The 16,507-nt window shown below is 37.2% G+C and overlaps 3 protein-coding genes across 3 annotated transcripts; 2 read left to right on the top strand and 1 right to left on the bottom strand.

The window, feature by feature from the left end:
* Positions 1 to 80: 80 nt before the first annotated feature.
* Ubc7 (ubiquitin conjugating enzyme 7) lies at positions 81 to 1,906 on the top strand. Its single transcript, XM_070670793.1, has 4 exons — positions 81 to 531; positions 618 to 699; positions 819 to 937; positions 1,058 to 1,906. Exons 1-4 carry the CDS (start codon positions 477 to 479, stop codon positions 1,315 to 1,317), a joined length of 516 nt encoding a protein of 171 aa, XP_070526894.1. The 5' UTR covers positions 81 to 476; the 3' UTR covers positions 1,318 to 1,906.
* A 2,858-nt stretch (positions 1,907 to 4,764) lies between these two features.
* On the bottom strand, positions 4,765 to 10,221 carry LOC139110742 (uncharacterized). The gene is given in 6 exon segments (XM_070670738.1): positions 4,765 to 7,503; positions 7,577 to 7,745; positions 7,880 to 8,531; positions 8,719 to 9,959; positions 10,040 to 10,186; positions 10,189 to 10,221. Coding segments are annotated over 6 exon segments (2,640 nt in total). The 3' UTR covers positions 4,765 to 7,105.
* Positions 10,222 to 11,334: 1,113 nt separating this feature from the next.
* LOC139110754 (protein salvador homolog 1) lies at positions 11,335 to 14,658 on the top strand. Its single transcript, XM_070670772.1, has 7 exons — positions 11,335 to 11,914; positions 12,316 to 12,392; positions 12,881 to 13,008; positions 13,138 to 13,371; positions 13,550 to 13,774; positions 13,851 to 14,156; positions 14,256 to 14,658. The coding sequence occupies exons 1-7, from the start codon at positions 11,824 to 11,826 to the stop codon at positions 14,356 to 14,358; spliced, it is 1,164 nt and encodes a 387-aa protein (XP_070526873.1). The 5' UTR covers positions 11,335 to 11,823; the 3' UTR covers positions 14,359 to 14,658.
* The last annotated feature ends 1,849 nt before the right edge of the window (positions 14,659 to 16,507 follow it).

Raw genomic sequence — 16,507 nt, 5'->3', positions numbered from 1 at the left:
CACGTTCCGCGGAAAGTGAAAAAGATTGTCTGGCTAAACGAGTTGAAATATATGTATAACTGAGAAGTTGACACGTCTGACTTTTTAGCGGTTGTGCGCAACAATTACACCCGCACGACTCACACAGACACTACGGTACTCTATTTTCCCCCGAGGAGCGCTATTGTTCCTTTTTGCTATAGTGCGGTCAAAAATTGTTCCATCTTCGTCTTCGTATTATACGTATTACGGCGTTTAGTCTCCTTATGACTTACCTTATACCACTCCGTGGAGGAAACAGCTTCAGAGTAGTTGTGGGTTTTTAGGTTAGGAAAAAAAACAGCTGATCCAGATTTATTCTAATTGAAAAGGCATTAAACTGGATTGGCATAGAATTAAAATCGTGACGGCCACAGCCGCTTTTCGGGGCTTGTGGGCCTCGGGAGGCTAACTTTACGCGAGAGGAACTCCGTTTTGCACCTGACAGGTCCATCCGTATGCTCAAGACGATGGCTGGCTCGGCGCTTAGACGACTGATGGCTGAGTACAAACGTGAGAATTGGCCTACTTAATCTCTTACCGTAAGTTGATGACGTTTTTCGATACGCTGTAATATCCGTACTATGACCATCTTACAGAGCTAACCTTGAACCCTCCGGAAGGCATTATCGCTGGCCCAATTAACGAGGAGAACTTTTTCGAGTGGGAAGCTCTTATTACGTGAGTCTTCTACATTCTTTCTCTATAAAAAAAAAAAAAAAATAAATTTAAAAAAAAAAAAAAATGTTTCTTCGTCATTGTTTTCAATATGGGTTGAGTGTTAATCTTGAAACTTTCAGCGGACCAGAGGGCACGTGCTTTGAAGGCGGAGTGTTTCCAGCAAAATTAATTTTCCCTCCAGATTATCCATTGAGCCCTCCAAAGATGCAATTTACCTGCGAGATGTTTCATCCCAATAGTAAGATGTTATTAAGCTTGAAATTAAGTATATTTTGGCTAAAATTAATCGTATAGCGATATTAAGATTTCTGCTAATCTATTAATTGAATATAAAATTACCTTTCTTTTTTTTTACTAGTCTATGCAGATGGAAGAGTCTGCATAAGCATCCTGCATGCACCTGGGGATGATCCTATGGGTTATGAAAGTAGTGCAGAGAGATGGAGCCCAGTGCAAAGCGTAGAAAAGATACTGTTGAGCGTAGTGAGTATGTTGGCTGAACCAAACGATGAAAGCGGGGCAAACGTGGATGCCGCCAAGATGTGGAGAGAAGATCGCAGGGAGTTCGAAAGGATAGCACAAAAGTTGGTAAGGAAGACTCTGGGTATTCCTCCTTAAACTAAAATATTTCTGCTAACGTGAAAAGGAAAAAAATCGTGAGGACGATAGGTAGTTTTGTCGGTGGCATTCCTGTACGAAAACGATAAATAATTTTATATCTCTGTAATAAATCGAATCCTTTACGCTAATACCTAAATGCGAATAATTCTTAGGACGTTCCCCTAATTTATTCGCATTTGTAAATATTATCTTTATTGTAAATTTTACCCTCAAAAAAAGGGACAAGGTTTTTTTAATGGAGAATTAGAAGTTTAAAATATTAATTTCAAAAAATGCTTATTTTCAACATTGCAGTACAAACATGGGTAATCAAATACATACGCGATTATCTCATACGCTTACATGTACCACTTCACTGTGACAAACCGATAACGAAGGATTCGTTTTCTTGTGTTCGGGTGCGTGATTGGCGTTAGGTATATATAGTAGTATTTAAAATTATCAACTGATCCCACAAATTACCCTACAGCGATGTTAAAGTAATTATCACATTCGCATATGGTGTTACATTATTCGCATGTAAATGTATATCGGCGAAAAACACATTATCAACTAATGTGTCTGAATAAATGTGTTTTAATATATATTCAAGGAGGAATACAAATGAAATAAATATATTTCTAATATTTTACAACGGTGTGTGTAATGAGAAACAGAGCAGAGTAGTGGTTCTTTCACTGAGATCATTAAAAAAAAAAAAAAAAGAAAGAATAAAAACCTTGTCAAAACAAAACCGAATCGCTCTCGCATGGTCAGGTTTATCTTACTTTTACGTTTTTTTTTTCTTTTTTCTTTATGAAATTACGTGAGTGCTGGATCAAGAGATCGTCAGCACAGTCCTGATAACATTCCTGGAACATGTATTGCCGCATCGTATTTACAAAATTAAAACGTCCGCAGCAGATTGATTATCGTGCATATTCCGCTCTGATAACAATCGAACTTGGTGACAAAGACGTGCAGGGTGTCCCACCTAAAGCGTTTCAATCCGAGTAATGAAACGATTAATTATGCAGACTATTTTATTAAAATCCTTTTGAATCGAGATCTTTACCCAGAAAGATATTTGCACGACTCTTCTCTCATCGTATCCTCTCACAGCTCATGGCTCGAGTTGCTTTACGCAAAACACCCTGTAATTAGACTAGAAAAAATAAATTAATATACCTCGTCGCGTATACAATGAATAATCTTTGCGATTCAATTGCTAGGTATGATTTCAAGAATCAGACAGGTCTGTTTCGAAATTGTTTTTATTTTATCGAGCAGCATTGGCACTTGTCTATATCTAGATGTTATAAATATACATTGACAAAGTATTTGGCCAATTTGACCAAGTACCTAACAAAAATTAAAATATCTTTTTTCATTAGTTTAATTAATTAATTAATTTATTTTTTTTTAAGTAAACCTGTTTGTTTCTTACATTCAAACCTTTGCAAATTTTCTTCTCACTCTCTCCTTTATTTTTTTTTTTTTGCTTGAATTAAAACATCAGTAAGAATAAATACAAGATTTCGCACGTGAATTGGTATTTTATTAAACAATACTGGTCCAACTAAAAAAATGCGGTATTTGTGACTAGCATTCGTCAATTATATGTAAATAATAAAGTTTCAACATACCTGTTTCGTACAGCCCAAGTACAACACCTTGTACGTTTCTTTGTTTTTAACACTAGGATTAATTTTAATTTTCTTTGATCCCCTTTTATATATGTATATATATAATCTCTAAATAATTTCACTGTCGATTTTCACGAATGTATATACTTGCTTAAAAACATAAGTTCACAAACCATTGTGTCTTTTTACGTATTTAACACCGAACGACAATACATAGATGTTGCACTCTGGGTACAGCTGTATACTTTGGCATACGAGAGAGGATTGTATTTCACATTCTGTGCCAAGCGATAGTAACACTGATCGATGTCGAATCTCTGTCGGGATTCGATCGGACCTCTGAACGAAAATCCACCACATTATTCACAACCAGGATCGGAAGCTTTAATTATTTTGCAAGATATTACCACGCCGATATCGGGCGGTTTAAAGAGATTTATCGTCGAGCTAGTCGGAATATCGAAAGCAAAGTACGCAAACAGTCGGGACAGATCTATATATGAAGGCTCGATTGATTACAGTTTGCAGCGTTTCGCTTAACGCGAAGACAGGTCCTAACGTGTGGCCGTCCGTTTATCAGTAATATCACATTTTGCTAGAAGAAGTGTACATTCAAAAGCAATCGCTCCTTACGGCGTCGCACGTGCACGCGCGACGACGACGAAAATGTTACAAATATACAAAAACGTTTGACACATACACTTCCCGTCGCCTAATCACGCAATCGACAATCGGACAGACGGAGACTTTAGCTACTTTTATCAAGCCTACCTTAAGCTGTGAGCGTGCCGTGTTTAATATCGAACTCGAATTTTATTATTTGTTCATAGAATTGCAATCAATTATTTAAAAAAATATCCTTTAATTAATATATAACTAATAATAAATTTTGTATCCAATTGTTATATTTAGCTTCGGCACGTCGCAGCCTTGGTGGCTTCCCGCTTGGCGCAGAACGCTACGTTTCTCTTATAATTAACTCTTAGAGCCGGTTGCATCAACTGCAGTTAACGAAAACGTCGATTAAATCTGCAATTAAATAAACTTTCATTCTCTGTCTTTTATCTACATATTATTAGCTAGGATAATCTATAGAATTTTAACTAATCAAGGTACAACTAAATCTCAGAGATGATTGCACTAACGTTAGCGCTAATCGGAAATTTTTAACATGGAATTAATTTAAATCGATTTAAATTAAATTAACTCGATTAATCAAGTTGACTTAGATTAAAACAAGATTAATTAAAATTTAATTAAATCGAATTTAACTTAAATCGATTCAAGTCAACTAAATTAACAAGACAGTTAACTAAACTTAAAATTAACATAAGTTAAACGCATATATTAACGCTGTTAATCAATAATTTATCTTAATTCGTTACTTAGGATTATCATCTGCTATTATGTCAATTAATTAAGCCTGTTAATGCAACTGACCCTTAAAACAATGATCTTATTAAATAAGACGCTCACGCTCCCTTACAACTAGAATTTCCTTGTAGTTGAAATCACACGTTTGTGTATGTCACCCCATCATGTGTGTGTGTGTATGTGTGGGGTATTGGATATTGTGTATGTAGTATGTGCAACTTATGCCGATTTAAATACGCTCGTTATAAAACCTTACTAATTCTGCTCTACATACGTATACCTCCCTCTGTGACTGTGAGGTATTGTGGTACCATTATTAACTATACGCACATGCCTTACAAACCCCACGCAGGACTCGCACAGTCCTCCTGGACGATCTCGTTAATATTAATAGTAATCGTATTGCAAAATCTATCTGGGGAATACTGGGTACAAAATTTGTCCAATGTATGTATGTATGTATGTATGTATGTATGTTGTGGTGCATGCGCTCGTGTATCTGTGTTCGTATATCTGTGTATGTATGCATATTATGTCTGCAAATTTATCAAAGCTCAAAAAACGAATTTCTAAGCGACACCACTTTTTAAAAAAACGTAATCACGTTCTTATATCTCAAGGTAACAAATTAGTTAATGAACCACTCTTCAATATTGATAAATGTTTAAAAAAAAAAAGAGGAATTTACGTATCAATGAATCATTTTATGAATTTTTGCAACTACTAATTGCAACAGGAAATTTTTCTTCTGAAAATCTATAGCGATACTAATGCCACGCTGTTAAGCTCTAGGGAACATTGAAATATGAAAATTGGTCGGAATGAGTATTTGCTTCGAGAAAGCTTGCAGAGAAAGTTTGTGTCACATTTTTTAAATTTTTTAAAAATTAATATTAATTATAAAATTTAATATAAAATAATATAATAAAAACAGACGTAAAAATATAAATAAAACTGCGATATAATTTACAATTTTTCGATTAAAATCAATGAACGTTATTGCACATCGCTACTTTTTCAAACTTGTTTGGAGCACAAAAATAAATTCGATATTTTTCTAATCGCGCACGAAAATAAGGACTATAATTTTGCATAGCACCAGTCACTATGTTTCGCTACTTGCCTTTCTATTAATTAAATGTTAATTAAGCTTAAATTAATTACTTAAACGAACGAGAAATTATGTAACATTCGAATTACGCATTGCGACTTTAGCTATCCTTTATATATTGCCAGAATTCCCTTTGGTTATACTATATAGCAAAAATAATCGAATGACTTTTAATGGTTTCGCGTAATCGATTCGTAAAAGAAAAATGCAACAGTTCTCACAAAATGTGATTTGCATTATGCTTTTATCTTGTCGATTTGCTTTTCTAACATTTTATTAATGTAAATCAATTAAATCGACTTAAAAGATAATTTTTTTTTACTCAAAGAGAACGTTAAATATCATTTTCAACGAAATATCAATGTCAATTTGCATAAAACTCAATAAAAAGTAGCAAGTATGGCACGCAAAAAATGTTTACTTGACCACTGCGGGTGTCTGTCTGTTTGTCTGTCTCTCTCTCTCTCTTTCATTCTTTCCCTCCCCTCAATATATACGCGTGTGTGTATTTTTATATATGTACTTATACGTGTACGTATAAACGAATATTTTGTGCGTGATTTATGTCACATGTAATCTTGCCATTCGTTATAGTCGATGAAAAGGAACTGAACTAGAAAGGGACTATATAGAATTTGTTTACGCTCAGTTTGGTCGCGTATTACTTTTTCTTTTTTTTTTGTTTTGAAAAGTGTACTGCATAAATTAATAATAAAAATATGATCAAGTCAAATAATGTTGAATAAGAGATCAAAAAATAATTTTGTTGCAAATATCTCGTCAATTAGCTACTATAGTTAATAAACTGTATTCGCAAACACAGTTTTATATTTAACTGCGATGCAAGCTATACATAATCGCGTTCAATCTGGAGAAAAAAATTTTATATCAGTGTAGTATATACACAGTAAACGAATAATGTGATATGCAATGTCGCAACTTGTATTGAAACAGAATAAAATCAATTCCTTATCTTTGATAATCAAATTAGGTAACTTGAGACGACCATAACTTGCAGCTCTAGATATATGGTGCACACGGAAATTTCTCTATATATTCCTCTACTTTCAAGTTTAATCACAATACTCACTTTACGAATCGATACGCTGTAAATCGTTGAAGTCAATCACAAGCGCAAAATCATTAACCATACGCCACGTTGTCAACGATAATAAAAAATTCAATTAAGTAACGAATTAAATTCCGGCATGTAAATAAAAATTTTAATTTAATCGTTAGTTAAATTTCCGCGCATTAACAAATGATTCCTTTGTGTTACATAGAATTTAATTCAGCAGCAAATATTTATTTAATTAAGTAAAGAAATTGAGCTTTTGTACGCTGACATAAACTCAATCAAATAGCAAAATACATTTTTATAAACAAAAAAAATTAATTAACCTACGAAATTAATTTTTGTATGTCAAGACCATATTTTAATACAGTTATAGATAAAATTTTATATTACAGCCGAAATTCAATTCAACGAAATTCTAAATTTTTGCACGTTGATAGAGAGTCTGAATCAAACGGCGATGTAAATTTTTACATGTTGTGAATAGTTAATTAAACTGCGAATTAAATTTACGTTAACCCCACGGGCGATGCTCGGCGCAAGTGTTTCTTTGCACGGAAAACGGAGCGGAAGAGGAGGGAACAGTCATACGGCTATACCTCACGAGAGACCCTGCGGCGTAAAGCAGATCTTCTCCAGTTCACCAGTCGACGAGCTAACCGGTGATTCTGCCCGGTCGTCTTGTTCTGCTGCCAGCTGTTCGCTGTAATAATGCGGCGTGCTGAGATAGTCGATGAGCCGCCGGGGTAATGGTAAAGTCGGAATCAAGTCCCTGCGCACCATCTTCAGGATGACGAACCGGCACGTGTGTTGCAGGCTTTGTACCTGTTTAAAGCGCGACACCGGATGGAGCAGCTGTACTCGCATCGGGCCCAAAACTGGCCGCCGATGGAGAAAGAAAAGATAACGACCGCTGCGCGAGTGTTCGACCGCGTTTTCAATAAAGTCAACAATAGTATGCGACTTGAACTTCGTGCAGCTACCGAAGCTGAAATTACCTGTCAAGCGAAAATATGTAGAATAAAACGTTTTTGTCTGAGATACTTGTATACAGTGCAATAGAAAACTCACCCTGATCATGTTCTATCCTTACGTGTCGCACACAACTGTTGAGTCTGAATGACAAAGAAAAAATGTAATGATCATCGCTGCTATCTCGCACAATGAACGAACCGTCCGGTTCGTTGGACAGTATCTTCTCTGCCGCTTCACCAGATATAGGTCCCCAATACCAACCGTACTGTTAAAAAAAAAAAATATATATATATATATATATATTTATTTATATATATATTATATATATATATATAACATAATACTCCCCGTTACTTATTTTCGCATCAAACGTCAATGGAAAGAATAAAATTTACATACATCTTTCACTTTCTCGATACTAGCTGCAAAATCCATACTGGTATCCTCTGCAGGATCTTCTTCTGCTCGCACGATGGGCGGCGGAACTTGCGGCTGTACCGAGCTCGGTGACTCGCATTTGGGTGCCATTGCTGTAAGGGCCTCTTCCGCCTGCTCTACACCAACTTGACTATTACTCTTAGGCAGAGGTGGCAGAGCGCGCTTGAAGAATGGCAGCTTCTGCGCGGACGGCTCTACCTCAGACGGAGCGGTGTTATTGTTGTTCGCATGCTGATCTGAATCGACACCCTCTTCCTCTTCGACAATCTCTCCCTGCACGATGCTGTTCCGTTTCTCTACGAAGTGGTCCGGAGAACCTAATCGTCGAAATCGAAAGATGTTGCATAACGTCTGCTTGAGATTCAGCGAGAAATTACGCTGACTTTTCTTCATCTTCTCTCGCTCAGACTCGCTTTTCTCTTTATGTGATTCGTCGCGTGCTTTCTTGTGCCTAATGCCAACAAATGCGTTCCTCTTGTGCTTTTTTACATTATTAGAATTATTGTTATGATTGTTATTATTGTTATTATGGTGATGGATCATCAGGCCGTTACTAGTACTCTTGTTAGACACTGGCGTGTCCGTGGACGAGTCCGTGTGCGCATTGTTATACCTATTATTAAACAATATCAGATATTATTAGAATTGGAATACTATTACAGCCAATTTAAGTAGCCAAGAATTTTTATATTTAAGGTATCAAAGGTAAATGAAAGAAAACTTCAGAATAAACCCTCGTTATTTTTAAGATAAAGTAAGAAAAACAAATTATTTATTTTAACAAAAATTTTATTACTTACCTATTATTATTATTTACACTGAGGGCCTTAGGCGTCGCGGCAAGATGTACTGGCGTGTGACCCAGCAAAGGAGCCTTGTCTCGTTTGATCTTATTCTCGCTAGAATCGCTAGAGCTCGAATACAACGTTTGTAGATACTGTCGCACCTCGTGTAAAGTCATATGGATCGGTTCGCCGATGTTATGTGCGTGTCCATTCGACGCTCTGACACCGTGACGACCAGAAGTACCCGGGACGCTGTGTCGTTTCCCACCACCACTGCCACTACCACTACCGCCACCGGGACCACTGCCATTGCTACTGATACCGCCGCCACCGCTGCCGACACCGACATTGGGATTACCATCGTTACAGCATACATCAGCCAACAAACGCTGCGACTTGATGACGTGCGTGATGGCACGGGATTTACCGCAATAATGACGCGCCTGCTGGATGTGTGCCTCCAACTCGCTTTGCGAACTCGCAGAAACGTTCCGTCGCCTTTTGCGATGATGCCGATGTCGTTTAGGTCGTTGCGGCGTTCGTAAATCGTGCAGCGGTCGCACTACGTCGATTGGCACTGTGTAAATGTCTGAGTCAAAAGGTACATTGTACATGTCGCTAATCTCACTTGTGGTCAACACATCATGTGACATTGCGGATGTGATAAAACTGCTGTCATCAACCTTGTGGCCGAGCCCGGTAGTGTTAATAGAATTATGTGAGCTGGATAATCGCGAGGAAGCCAGGGAGCAGCGCGAGTTTGGCCGATTCAATGTATTATATGGAGTAATAGTGATGGTAGCAGCACCCTGGCATACCGGTGGCGTCATTAAATCCCACATGCGCTTAGAATTGGTCAGTTGAGATCGAGTCACCACTGAAACTGGATTCATAACAGGCACGATCCTCCCTTCCGGCCAGGAAATGCGGCAAGAGATCACTAAAGCTTCCTCCATCATCGACTGTATCAGATTTTCGGCATAGTCGTCAATCCAGCGCGGTGTTCGGCGTCTCATTAACCGCGCGTAGTTTAGAATCGGCACCGACAAAGATTCAGAATCCGGCGGCGATGGGCTATCCTGAAATTCCGGTGGTGGCTTAATTGCCACGTCAACCACCTCAACCTCCAGCTTGCCGTCTGCGTCGCCCCATCCCGGTCCCTTCTTTAGAGTGTTGAAGTTCTCACCACACATTCCGTCAGAATAATCGAAAGAATCTTGCGACAGAGACTTACTCTCTATGTCGCTTTCTTGCATCTGGAAAAAAGTTTTATTTTCAATATTAATATATAATTGAATAAAAGATATAATTATAATTCAAAGAACTATTGTTTTACCTCCATTGCAAGATGTGCCCTAACGGAATCACTGGATATCGAACCCCCCAGGCCACTGCTCCCAAGATCACTAAGAGGCCCAGCGCTCAGCGAACATGATGGAGGGGAGTCCATTTCAAATTCCGTTTGCTTCAGCTGTGCACTGGAAAGTCTACAGCAGCCAGAACTTTTGATATTTCCATGACACCCCCTAAAATTTAACGATATAATTGTTAGATATAAAGTATGTTTTTTTCTAGTTTTAAAATAAATAGATTAATGATATTTAACCTGAGAAAAAGAATTATAGTCAATGTATGACTGCCTTACAAACTCCATATTCGTACATTTGCTTGTACTTTGCGCATGGTCCATTATAAATGAGAGAAACTGCAACCATAAGTTCCAAAGTGATGCAGTTGACAATCCTGAAACAACAGGGTGATAATGTAATCTGTAAATTCCAAGTACCATGACATATACAGGAAGAAAAGATGAGTCATAATATCTCTGAAATGTCATAACAGATATGAGTCACAAAGATTAATTCATCCATTGGTTTTGACCCACAATCAAAAACAGCATCTGAAAATTACTAAAATATGCGCGTAAACTGATCTTGCATAAAAAAGGGAAAAAAAACAGAAAGAATATTAGAGCCTCCAATAAAAATGTCTCATAAAATATGAAAAATTCTCATTGCTAATTAAATCCATCAAAAGTCAATTTTTATTGCGCGTTTAACTCGTCAGATACGGCTATCTTTTGCGAATCTTACCAATGTCAAGGAAGAAGTCAAGAAGAAAAACAGACTATTCTCTCGGTCTACCTCGCACCTGGACGGATTGTCCAGGTAGCATTTCGGAGCGGCGGTCAGTGAAAAGGACGGACAGGTTGTACGGTGCGTGTCGCAGATCGCAAGAGGACATCGAGGAATGTTGGCGCACGGGGAGGTCGACGCGGGAGAGGCGAATGGACGACGACGACGCCGCGGCGCTTACCCTTCCGCGCTGGATCGACCGCGACGCACACGTCGATCCGGGTTGTCGCGCGGGGCTACACCGTTCATGATCGCCGCATGATCGCGCGCGGTGACCACACGCCGGGGACTCAATCGATATCTGTAGGACAACGCAGAGTAGCAGCCTCACGTTTCGCCTCGCACCATGTTCAGCTCGGTCCGGTTCGCCGCGTTCCGAGCCTAGCGTCACGCCTAGCCAATCGGCGCTGCCAACCTCGAACTGCACGCCTGCAGCCCTGCGCTCCCGTAGTACTACGAGTTTTCACGCCGTTCGCGAATGCCCTTGCACGTGAGGTTGCACCAATTGCGAGCGCGCACCGGGACCTACGCATTTTATATTGACAATTCATGCTCGCGACTGTGTGCGACACAGTAATAAATGTGTTCACGACTACGTGCATACCCGACGGGGGAGGATATTAAATATAGGGTGTCTCGAATTGCACGCGAAAAATCGCGCCGGAGAGAAATTTATCCCTCGATTTCTCGTCATGAGCAATGAGTGAGCCATGACTGTCGATGATTAACTTCAGGGGGGGGTCACAAAATGCGACACTTCCAAGTATGCAAGACAAATCGAACGAATTGGCAATATAATCAATTTTTTACTGCTTCGTGTTGTTGCATATCGTGATAAAGTGCTCGCTTTTTTTCTTTCCCAGAAGAGAAAAACTCGCGTCAAATGTCGCGAGTTACAGCGTGCCTGATAGGTTAGTTGTGTGGCGTTGTGTGACAGTTGCGATTTGACATTTCTATTTTGTTACCGACGAGATTGACGCGCAACATGCTGTCCAGAAAGAACAAGGATCTAAGGACGATCAAAGAAGGGGTGGTCGGTAAATACGTGAAGAAGGAAACGCCACCGGAAATGTCAAGTATATATCTTAGAAATCTATTCCTTTCCTCTCTCTCTCTTTTTTTTTTTTTTTTTTCTCCCCATCCATTTCTTCCTTTGTGTTCGAATAGAACTTTCTTTCGCATTAAATCAGACGAAATGTTACTAATGTGCTGTACATTTATCGCTCATTTGGTCCCTGAAATGAAAGCATAGTTATAATTAGAAATTTTTGAATTTTTATATATTTATTTTTTATGTCAGCAAATTAGCAAAACTTATATCGAATTTTTAATACAGTATATTTAAATAATATGTATATATTTGTACCTTATAAAATAAAACTTACTCTTCTATTTATCACTCGTTATTTGTAGCACTATATTTTATAATCTTCATAATCCAAGTATATATTGTATAACTTGCGTGATTTGTATTTAGTTATCAATGTATGGACGACAGAGCCGAACAAAAGGCAGAGGCGACGTAATAATCATCCGATGATGCCAACTCCTACGGTAAAAACTACATTAAGTATAAATTTATTACATGTCACATGTTGTGCAATATTCCCCAGCAAATCCAATAAAAAATAAATAAATAATCGGTATGCTGCCAGTAATATTGTCTAAATTCTAATTTGAGAAGTACGTGCATCACGTCTGTCAACTTTCGATGAAAAAAAAATGTTATACAGTGTCTTGTAGTTCCCAAGCAGCAGGTACAAGTACGCCTGATCTCCTCAAGGTCTTTCGAAAGGGTGGGTTACTGGGGGGGTCCCTGCCACACTCCACTGAAGGGCAAGGGTGGTTATTTTAGTGGGTATTCCGATCCGGAGATCGGCGAGCCCTATACTCTCTGGGGGATACGACCCCCCGGAAGTGCGTAATGTCATTTTTTTTTCCACTCAAATTAAAAGAAAAAAGTACGCCCTGGTAAAAAATTATTGAAACATAGAGGATATCTGAAGATGTTGATTTTTATCGATGCTTCTTTCGTGTCACAGTCCATTTCTCCGCAACCTAGCATGGTGCAAAAGTTTGGAAATCTGAAAACCACGACCAGTGCAGTCGGTCTGGGCAGCCACGAAGGAAAATATACCCCAAATAGCTCCATTCCCGACTTAGCTCAAAGGTTAATAAATTTTAATTTAATTTTAGAAAATGTAATAAAAAAAAATATTGCAATAAGAATAAACGAAACGAATATACCTTACTTAAATGCAATATTTTCTTCGATTATATCCTTTTGGTTTTATTATAGATTTGCCAATCTTTCCCTTAATACCGGAGTGAACAATAGCATGTTTTCGAGAACTGCAACGCCCATGTACCATCACGAGTTATCGCCGGCAGTGTCACACACTTATATGAATCAATATGCTGGATCGGAATACCATTTAGACAGGGTCCAAACACCGCAAATGCCTTACATGCCTTTCGACGTTGATGCTGGTTACGAAGACTATAATCACTCTGTTTATCGTCACAATGCTGGGTAAAAAAAACAAAAAAACTATTTTTACTGTTACACATTACAGACATTGCTACTTTTTTAAATTAAAATTTTGCTGCACTTTTAATTATTAAAGTATTAAGTTGCATATTATAAAAACGTTTTGCATACCTTGTTACAAGAAAATTATAATTATAATTCACATATTTTTATATTAAAGATACAGTAGATGCTATTCAGAAAGATCGAGTTCGCGGAACGAACAGCAGCAGGACGAATTGCCTTTGCCGCCTGGATGGTCGGTCGACTTTACGCTCCGCGGTCGAAAGTACTACATCGATCATAATACCAAGACGACACATTGGTCGCACCCACTTGAAAAGGAGGGCCTACCTACGGGATGGGAGAGAATCGAGTCACCTGAATATGGTGTTTATTACGTTAAGTGAGTGAAATTTGGAAAAAAGATTTTTAGTACGTGTTATATGAATATATTTCACGTTTCCACTTTTTTTTTCCAGCCACATCACGCGCCAGGCACAGTATGAACATCCGTGTTATCCGCACGAGATGCAAGCGGCGCGGGTCGTATCACCTCCGCGACACACACATTTTCACTCTCACAGTGTCCTTGTTCCAGCCAATCCATATCTCAACGAAGAAATACCACACTGGCTGTACGTGTATAGTAGGGCCTCGATAGCTCTCGATCGTAAGCTACGTTGGGAATTGTTTCGCTTGCCCGAGTTGGATTGCTTCAACGCCATGCTCACTAGACTGTATAAGCAAGAGCTGGAAGAAGTTGTAATGCGCTACGAAGAGTATAGGTGAGAAATGAGATTTAAAATGTCGACAATTATCATTTAAAATACAATTATACGTTCTCGTGTTAATATTTTGCATTTTCGTACATTCCCTTTCTACAGATCGGCACTAATATGCGAGATGGACCAGAGAAGAAGAGAATTAAAATCGGAATCTGATGGGTCTAATGTTGGCGCCGTTGCCTTACGAAGATCTCTTCCCTGAAAAAGATCTGCCGAACCAATAAATCGTTACATAAGTTTTACTTTTATAAGTGACTAAAGACAAGGTTCCTCGGAAACATTACAGTAAATGATTGATAGATATGTATTTTATATACGTGTAGATAATATTAAAAAATTGAGATTTATTTCTTCTTGATAACACATAATAACTATACAACGCTACGCGAAAAATAATAATTAATAACTGTTACCTAATGCTCTTTTGTCTCAATTTTGTTCCACTTATTCTTTTTCTCCAGCTTGATGGCTTCTTTATCGTATTCCATTGTATAACTGGAAGTGAGTGATGTACCCGTCATCTTATATACATTTACTTTACTGCCTGAACCAGTCAATAGGGAATAACTCTTTCCTGTAAAAAAATTAAACGTTTCATAGATTCTTTTGACAAAATTCGAAATCGAGAATAAAATTAAGGACTAACTTCGTGTTTCGGGATCCTCTGGTACTTCTTTTTTCATTAACGTATAGAAACAAACAGCGAAACAGTTCCATCCTACAAAAGCATATAATACCGCTAACCTCTTTTTAATGTTCATAATTTCCTGCTTGGTCTTCGGCCGTAACCATTGTTCAAATAATTTTCTTATCATTTTTTTGTAGAGTTGCGTGCGAGGCACGATGTCACATAACCTATAAGAGACGCAAGAATCAGTCGTGTGGTTTTTGTTATTCGTTTTATGTTACTTTTCGTGTTAAAACTATCAGTAAACAAATTACAGAAGGAATGTGAATAAAGTCACTATAAGACTTTAAATGTGAATTGTCGATAGCGATGCTCGGAGAGATGAAGACGAGATATACGTTAATATTCGTGTTCACACTCAAAGAACGTCTTCATACTACTGCTTGAAAATAACAGTTTCATCAAAATTCAATGTATAATTCAATTATTTATGGTTTGGAAGTTTGTAATGAAGCTTACAGTTCTCTTTTTCATCTGATAGTCACGACAATCTCAACACGCTGTTCTTCTCTTCTCTCATGTTTTTTTTCCTTTGTTCTCACGCCGACACTTTACCTACTGTCGAATCGAATATTGATTGCTACCGGGTGTACTCGCAAGCACGCCAATAAAAAAAAGAAAACGCCGAGTAAACCACTCACTAAAAAAAAAAAAAAAAACTTTAATTATAACTTAATCTTAAATATCAAAAGAGGATAGAAGATGGTACAAGAAAGATTGTTCAAAGGAAATTTTTAAGGAAAAATCCACTCGAGAATCGTTCAATTGTGTAAAAGCACAATTAATTAATTAATTAATAACTTAAAACATTCAAATTTTAATACAGATTATTGTACGACCTCCAATTCAAATAATAAAATAATTAAATTTTTTAACAAGTTTAAAAGTCAGTCTTTCTTTAGCCAGATTTTTAAGAATTACTCGACTATAACGTTGAAATATTATTTTGAATGTTTACTCGAAATTAATCCTAATAAAATTTTCACGTCTTATTATTGTTATAAGCACATTTCATTCTAGATTCTAATGTAGAGAGAAAATCTAAAACGATGAAAATAAAATTGATAATGTCGCAATTGTTAATAATTAACTGCTATGATCATTAAAAGTAACGACATTACTTTTAATAATGTAAAGGATCACCATTTCGGAATTGATCTTTATATATACACACACACGCACACACATACAAAGATTATTGTCCGTTTATATTGTAATGCATAAAACGATTATTATAGAAAGTATAAAATATCTCGCAAAAATTTACTTTTAGCAATAGATAATGCAATAATCTTTCCAGAGTCGGATTTTTCCTCTTACGAAAATCTTTTTAAATAAAGTTAAAAAATTATCTTTGACATATTTACCAAAATCATTCATTAGGATATTTATCGGGGTCGTAAATGTTGTCTTTATACTTTCTGTATATTAATTTGGCACAAAATGCGGGGTGCATTATGAAGATCAGCTAAAAATAGAAATAATTTAGACAATTCTTTAATAAATGTGTATCTATTTACGCGTAAAGAATCTTCTCTTGGACTCTCGCCTACGTCTTCAAAGTCACATTACATTATTTTACAATAATTATATATATACATATACATTATATATATTTACATACACACATACATTTTATATATATATATATATATATATATAT

Source organism: Cardiocondyla obscurior, linkage group LG21 (assembly GCF_019399895.1).
Source record: "Cardiocondyla obscurior isolate alpha-2009 linkage group LG21, Cobs3.1, whole genome shotgun sequence".
Taxonomy (NCBI): Eukaryota; Metazoa; Arthropoda; class Insecta; order Hymenoptera; family Formicidae; genus Cardiocondyla; species Cardiocondyla obscurior.
This window is presented reverse-complemented; position numbering and strand designations above follow the sequence as displayed.